The 7966-nt window shown below is 33.7% G+C and overlaps 1 protein-coding gene across 1 annotated transcript; it reads right to left on the reverse strand.

The window, feature by feature from the left end:
• Positions 1 to 2693: 2693 nt before the first annotated feature.
• LOC111400133 lies at positions 2694 to 3308 on the reverse strand. Its single transcript, XM_023027572.1, has 2 exons — positions 2879 to 3308; positions 2694 to 2776 (listed from the first exon to the last, which is right to left on the reverse strand). The coding sequence occupies exons 1-2, from the start codon at positions 3222 to 3224 to the stop codon at positions 2694 to 2696; spliced, it is 429 nt and encodes a 142-aa protein (XP_022883340.1). The 5' UTR covers positions 3225 to 3308.
• Positions 3309 to 7966: the final 4658 nt, after the last annotated feature.

Genomic DNA, 7966 nt, shown 5'->3' on the forward strand with positions numbered 1-7966 from the left:
ACATGGCCATCTCAGACCTCAAAGAGTTAAACTTGTCGAATAAAGGGGCCCGAAAGGCTCGTGGCTGCTCAAACTCGTGTTTACTGACAGAACGACACAAGTGTCGTTTAACGACACTTGTGTCGTTCTGTCTATTTCTCCCATTTTTCTCTTCATTTCCTCCGCGTCGACCTCAAAGATCGGACCTCCTAACTTAAGGAAGTCAGAATTATAGATTACGTGACGGATAGTGAGGGAATTGGCATGCATTTCGGTGAAATCACAAGTCACCATCCACATTCGTTAGAAAACCAAAGTAATGAGGGCATCTCCCAAATTACGTGACCGACATGGCCATCTCGAGACTCAAATGAGTCAAACTTGTCGAATACAGGGGCTCGAAAGGCTTGTGGCTGCTCAAACTCGTGTTTACTGACAGAACGACACAAGTGTCGTTTAACGACATCGTTCTGTCTATTTCTCCCATTTTTCGCTTCATTTCCTCCGCGTCGACCTCAAAGATCGGATAATGGGGGAATTGGTATGGATTTCGGCGAAATCACAAGTCACCATCCACATTCGTTAGAAAATCAAACTAATGAAGGTATCTCCCAAATCTGAAAATTTAATATTTAACATTTATTTTACGCTTATATTGACAAAATAAGGTAAGTTGTTTGCAAATACTACAGGTGTCATTCCCATTATTAATTTTGTCAGAATAACGGCAGTTGTGTCGTTCTCAATATCTTTTCAAGATCAGTAACGACACAAGTGTCGTTCTCGTAGACTTGTAAATCTAACTTCTAATGAAATAAAAATACAAATCTGAAAATTTAATATTTAATATTTTGTTAACGCTTATATTGAAAAAATACGGTATTTGTTTGCAAATGCGGTAAGGTGTCATTCTCGTTATTATGTTTGTCACTATAACGACAGTTGTGTCGTTCTCTATAAGCGGTAACGACACTTGTGCCGTTCTTATGAATATGTTTGTGTCTTTATAACGCTACTTGTGTCGTTCTCCCTATCTTTTCAAAATCAGTAACGACACTAGTGGTGTTCTCGCATACAATGACCGAACAACATAACAACAGTTATGCCGTTCTTATAGCTTTTCTCTCATATCATTAACGGCACAAGCGCCGTTCTTAAGAACAAAACTTGACTAAAACCCTTAACCAAATTACCATTTTCATAGAAATGCATAAGCACATTTAAATGAAAGACATAAAAGCTGTCACTTCAATTAACATTCAACTTGAAGGATTTACTAGGTTGCAAAATCAATCTCCAAGGTCTAAATACAAAAATAACTTCAAAACATTCACTAAATCTATGGATCAAAGTGTCATCCAAATATCTCTGCAGCTAATTTGTTCATCCAAATAGACATATATTCCGGACGAATCAAATTCATATTCAATTGAGCTTGTAAAAACTCAATGAATTTCACTGTGAAAAGCCCACAATCAGACCTACAAATTCATAATGGGAAAAAATTAGATAGACATGAATTAGACGAAAGAAGTCAAAGATATTGGTGCTAAATGTTATATTCAACCAAGTTTACCCGTTTGTTTGTTCAGGAACTACAACCCTCTGATAACGAAACATGCTGGTGCTGAATTTTTCTTCACGCGCTATGTGTTCCTTTATCAACAAGGGAATTACCACTTGAATAGGTTTCATGCATTCGGCCAGCTAAGCAGCGCGGATGTGTTTTGGCAAACTATCGTAAATGTAAATAGTTCGCTCCGTCAAATCAATCTTCAGTGCAAACCAATGAGAACCCGGTACACAGTAAGGAACATACAAAAATTTACAGTTACTCCAGTGTTTACCGAGCACCGGTGAAGCCCCTTCAACATAATCGACGAGCTCTTGGTCAAATACATAGTTACCATTTTTCTTTTTACGTGCACCCATTTTTAGGTAGGCTTTTTTCATAAGTTGCCAAAAATAACAATCCAATATAGCACAATCTTGCTGAAATATATGTGGATATGTCACTGCCCTTTCCCTAATGTGGTATAAGGCCGAGTCGATATACTGTACACCAAAACATGGTTAATTAAATGCATTTTTCAGTAAAAATAATTCTAATATACAAATATTACTTACATCATCGATAAGCCACCCGTCATCTTTCAATAGTTCATCAAAGAATTTCCTTCGCACTTCACAGATAGCCAAGGTTACTGTATCACTGTGACAACAATAATATCAAACTAAGCTAACTTGCAAATTCGAAATTACACCCTTCACTACGCCAACCACTGGAATAAAATAAATTACCTTGTGGATGCATTTGCCAACCACTTGTTGAGGTCTTCAACTTTTGCAGGATCTACTTCCCTTAAAGGGTCATATGCTTGAATGTTCAACAATTTTCTCCTCTTTAAGGGATTAGTGTATGGAGAAAGCAGCAAGGCTGCTCTTCTTTTAACTCGATGCCCCCTTCCTACAGGCAATTCAGAATTCGGATTCTCGATGACAATGATTTCATTACTAGGTTGGCAAACATGCGAAGATGTCGAAGGCTTCTCATAATCATCTACAAAAGTTGATGGAACACAATTCATTCCATTTTAACACACAAGATTGAAAAGTGAAATATTGAAACGTAAATTATTTGTACCTTTGTTAGATATGTTTGAATCCTCTTTTGTCCTAGCCACCTTCTCTGTGACATCATCTTGTCGAGCTTCCTAGGTTCGAAAGGTCTCTTCAGTCCAGACTAAAGGCCGTTGTTGGTACAAAACTATAGCAGATGAAGGATCTGGCAGAAATCCTACAAATGGGACCCAACATAAAAATCCTACAAATCCAACAAACGGAACCCAACATAAAAATTATTTGTAACTTATTGCAAAATGTACAAGAGAGAATATACCATCATCATATGTAGGAAAAGCCTCAGATTGCTTATTCGGTGTGACTTCTTCATGAAAGCATTCTTCAATAATTACCTCATCTCGCTCTCTTGTCTCTTTGTTCTGTTGATTGCCTTTACTAAAAGCACGATCATCAAATTTGCTTCTTTCCGACTGAACTCCACCTTGTCCAGCCAATTGGAGAAATAAATCAATTTTCCTTTCTACTCGATCGAAGCGATCTGACATCTCGCCTCGGAGCCTCTCTTCAACACCTCTTATTTCTTGTTTTATTATATGAGTGATATAGTCATAAGAAGGTGGGGGTCGTCTAGCTGTCTTGGATGAATGTAGATGGCTAGACATAGATGGTCGATCCGATGTCTTAGGACATTGTGGGCGAGTGAAACTTGACTGAGCATCATCACTCTCAGAGTCTTTTCGCTTTCATCCTTGGAAGCAACTTTTTCCAACTTAGGATCCGCTTCACTATCAAAAGGTCCGGATTCCTTCCAGAATGACTCCAGCAATTCATCGTCTGTAGGATTAAGCATACAATGTACCTCTATCTGAAAAAACAAGAATGTATAATTATTCAGCAAATTGTTTTATTATAATTATTGATACGCCATTTACATTTTGATAAATAAAACTTACATTTGACGATTCAAAAAATGTGCAAAGTGTTTCCCCCCTAAGTTGCTTGGACATTTCCCAGCTTATCATTCTTGGAATTCTGGAATCGACTGTTACAAGACCGAATTTCTTTCCAACACCGGGAATTGCTTCAAATGCCCAAATCTGTACAATCATAAATTTAATTTTTAGTAACATAATTAAATAAAATGTAAAGTTTAAATGATTTTAGAACATATTACCATGATTGCAAATGGAAATCCATGCAGAGAATACGAATATCGCTGAGAAGTTGTATAACCCTTCAACATGTCTCCCAAATTACGTTTAAAAACCTTAATAGTGTACTCGTATGACTTTCTCCCCCATGAATAGTTGTTAAATCTATCGAGATCATCCACCAAATAAAACAACCATGGGTTAACAAATGTACTCTCCTCTGCTACCAAAACCACGTACATCAATATGACGAGGAGGCCCAACTTATATTTATCATTCTTATGCTTGCAGCGTTTGAAAACTTGTAACAATAAACCTCTCTTTATTTTGCCGTTGCTACGCTTAAAACGCTCTTTCACGAGTCTACAATTTTGCCCTAGCTTCGGATTCTCGTTCTCCAAATCCCCCGCTTTAAGCCCAGTCACCAGTGTGAATTCTTGCAATCCAAATCTTGCAAGCTTGTCTCCAACCTTAATAAATACTTCATTTTCTTTTGAGGTACTTATTGACCTCAGAATCAATTGGTGGACTAATTGGGATGCAAGTTTTATCTTTCTTAGGCATAACAAATGTCCAAAGCAGGAATTGGTTAATAGGTCCTGATGCTTTTCATCTAAGCTATAGAAAACTTCATCGATCAATTTCATTCTACATCTATTATTTATCTTCACGTTCACTATGTCTTCATCATCCATTTTTCCTATTGCAAAATGCAAAACAATAATTGAGTTAGCAATCTTATTTCTTAAAGCAATCATTTACCAAATTATTGGACAAAAATAACGACTTACAAGCTATTTCACGACTACACATAGAAAGCTCCAATGCAACACAAAATTGTAGTAAAGCAATAAAACATTGTCAATTCAACCTCAAACTAATACCTTAAATGTGTCACAACTCTATAGTGCACTATGCAAAAAATGATTTACAAGTTAATATCAATGATTTGATATATAAATTGCTTTAGATAGTGTTCTATATACATGACTACTAACACACAAAAGAACCAAATGTCAAACGTTATCGGTTCATTTATTCGAAATTAGATAAATGCAGTAAAGTAAAGCATGAGGCCAACTCATATAAAAGTCACAAATACTACCCACTACTACTGTTACTACCAAAGTGACAAAATTTGACATTTCTAGAATCATTTTGACATCTCATATCAATTATGTACAATTTTTGTTCTTTATATACTCGAATTATGCACAACATTTCTACATGTGTAAAGATTAATTTTATGAATAACATGTAATCATGTCTAAAGTTAAAACCCTTTTGATCAAATCCCCAGGTCCAACGATTTGACTTCCATAACCAATCCTAATTATCAAATTGGAGACGACAAACCTAGAGTATCATGTCGATTTCTGTGAAAAGTTGAACTTTTGCTACTGCTTCAAATAATCATTAGGTTAATCAGTAATCTCAACTTTGACCAGAGACAAAGAATTTATCTATTACACTCTCCTATTTGTATGTTTTACCTATAAAACCTTGAACATTGATCATGTATATTAATATACTTAGCTGATATCTACTGGAAAATTGGGGATTGGCAAAGACTTTCTAGTGGAGTTTTCTTCCTTATTCATTTTCATCTGGTCTTGTACTAATTAGTGATTTTTAAATCAAATCATCACAAGGGTTGGTTATGTTAATGCTAAAAAACTATGGAGTAAAAAATGAGGAAGGGACATACTCCACATTATAGAAGAAAGATTAAAACTTAATGAGTAAAAAAGTTGAGAATCACGTGCATAAATGACAAAATTATTGTTACCTTGTTCCTAAATATTTAGAAGATTACAATTTCATAACACAAATGAAACATTGCAATAGTGGAGTTCAAAAGGGACCTCATGCATCCCCTCCGCCACCAGCCACAAACCCCCCTTTTTTCTCAAAAAAATAAAAGCTACCATTTCAAAGGCAACCACTTTCATTTCTCAACATAATACATAAATCTCCTCACATTATAGAACATGTACCTTAAATTTGTGTTCACCTTCACAGCCGCAGTAGCAAGAGAGGAATTTTCACAAACTCGTAGTTCCAAAACAAAGTCTTCGAGGCGGCAGGGGGGTCACTTCGCTCGCCTATGCTCGTCGTGCTCTTTTGCCAGGTTGATTTCGTGAGGTTTGTAGTGGATTTTGTGTGAGATTTTCTCAAAGGGGAAGAGAAGAGAGACGTTAATTTTTGAATTGGGGGAATAGGGTTTTACCTAAGGAAGAAACGAGGTGAAAAGAGGGAATATGGAAAGATTTTTGTGTTAAAATGTGAAGGATAATTTGGTCATTTTATTAATTAAACTATTTTGATTTTTTTTCTCCCCTTTTGTATTGGTCAAAGGCTATTTCACCAAAATCATTGCCCAGTCCGGCTATCTGGGCAAATTCCCCAAAAACATATGAACCAACCAAGAACCAATAAATTGATAAAAAAAAATCATCCGAATTGACCAATTTCAGTAAAACCAAAATGACCAGCCCAACTCGGATCAACCCATACTATAAGCCCATGTGGACATGTTATTTGCTTTTACTCTTCCTTTCTATAAAAGAGTTTCCCAAAAAAACTATTTTAGTCTTTGTTTGAAAAATAATTTTTGAAAGAATTTCATATTCTGGAAATGATTGTCGATAAAGCCACGCTTGACTAACTTTTTCTAAAATTAGAAGAAGCACTTTCATAAAATTCATCAAAAGGGGAACTAAAACAACTTTTGAATTTCAAAAGTTCTTTTTGACTTCTCAAAAGTCATACAAAAACAGACTACAACACTTTATACAAAAATATATAAGCGTTTGGATTAAAACATGAATAAACTACATAATTAACTTTATCATATATTGTAGAAACCTAAAAGTTTTATTTCATCACCTTTTTTAATCCATATTTGAGCCACATTTATTTTTATAAGAATGCATTTTTGAATAGTATATCGATGAAAAATATGCGGTTAAAAAATAAAGAAAAATTTTAAATTTGTGTGTAATATTATTTTATTAAAGAATTTGTGTTTAAAATGATATCAAATCACTATTTAAGAATGTATTTTTTTGAAAGAATGTAGATCAAACATGACTTTAATGTATTTACAACTTTTATTTGTTTTTTAAAAAAAGTTCCAATGTGGAAAAAATTCATATAATTTTAAGGGTAATAATAACATATGATAAGAATAAACCGTTAAAAAAAAAAAAGGACTTGAAAACATAGTTGTAAAACTTGGTCCAACCAAAACCCCACCAAATTCGGCAAAGCATCGAGTCGATTTGCACATTTTAACCAAGAAAGCATATAACCGATTAAGAACTAGCAAAATCAATCAAAAATCATTGGAATAAACCATTTTCAGTCAAATTCGAATGGCCAGACTAGCTTGGATGAGCCTATGCTACAACATTTTATCACTAGGTTACTGGTCCAACAAATTGATAAATAGTTCGGTCAGTGGGTCATTGTTAATTCATATGTTCAAATAATTTTTTTTTTGTTAAGTGAAAATCTTATATTTTTTAGTCTTTTTTTAAAAAAAGAAAAAGAAATGGCGTATATTTATTATTATTTGCCTTAAGATTATATGTGAATTTTATCAACTTTGGAATAATATATATATTATTTGAACATATGAATTAACAATGGCCCATTGATCGAACTATTGATCAGTTTATTGAACCAATAACCTAGCAATTGAATGGTTCATCCGGGTTAATGATTTGGTTGAATTTAATAACTATGCTTAACAAATATAAAATTTTAGCTTACAAAATATTTTTTATTTAAATGTATGAACGAGCAATGATCCACGGGTTTCACCATTGATCCACTGATTGAACCAATAATTCGGTGGCCTAATGGCTTTATTTGAATCGATGATAGCTATAGTTGTACATAACTACTACGTAGATATAAATTTGGATAACTTTTGGGATATATCGTCACATCAACAAATGAGGAATAATTAGTCGACCATCAACTACTGTCCCATATGTATTGTTTTATTTTTTATTTTTCCATGTTCTAATCATGAAACTACTTGCTATAAAAAAAATAAAAAAAAAGTAAATAATACGTAACATTTTTCAAAAAAAAAAAATTAATATTAATTTTTTTCCAAAAGTTTAAAATTTTATTGTATCATTTATATTAATATATTGTTAATATTTCAATCAAGTATCTTTATTTTATATCAATTATATATTATGTTTTAGACGCGATAATTTTATTATTGATTTGCGTTA

This window comes from Olea europaea, chromosome 10 (assembly GCF_002742605.1).
Source record: "Olea europaea var. sylvestris chromosome 10, O_europaea_v1, whole genome shotgun sequence".
NCBI classification, from domain to species: Eukaryota; Viridiplantae; Streptophyta; class Magnoliopsida; order Lamiales; family Oleaceae; genus Olea; species Olea europaea.

Bases quoted from the DNA above. Each gene is read 5' to 3' on its own strand.
- LOC111400133 (XM_023027572.1), bottom strand. From the start codon at position 3,224: ATGTCTAGCCATCTACATTCATCCAAGACAGCTAGACGACCCCCACCT. The intron at 2,777-2,878 runs GTATATTCTCTC...TCCCATTTGTAG, and splicing joins TTTTCCTACATATGATGATG to GATTTCTGCCAGATCCTTCA.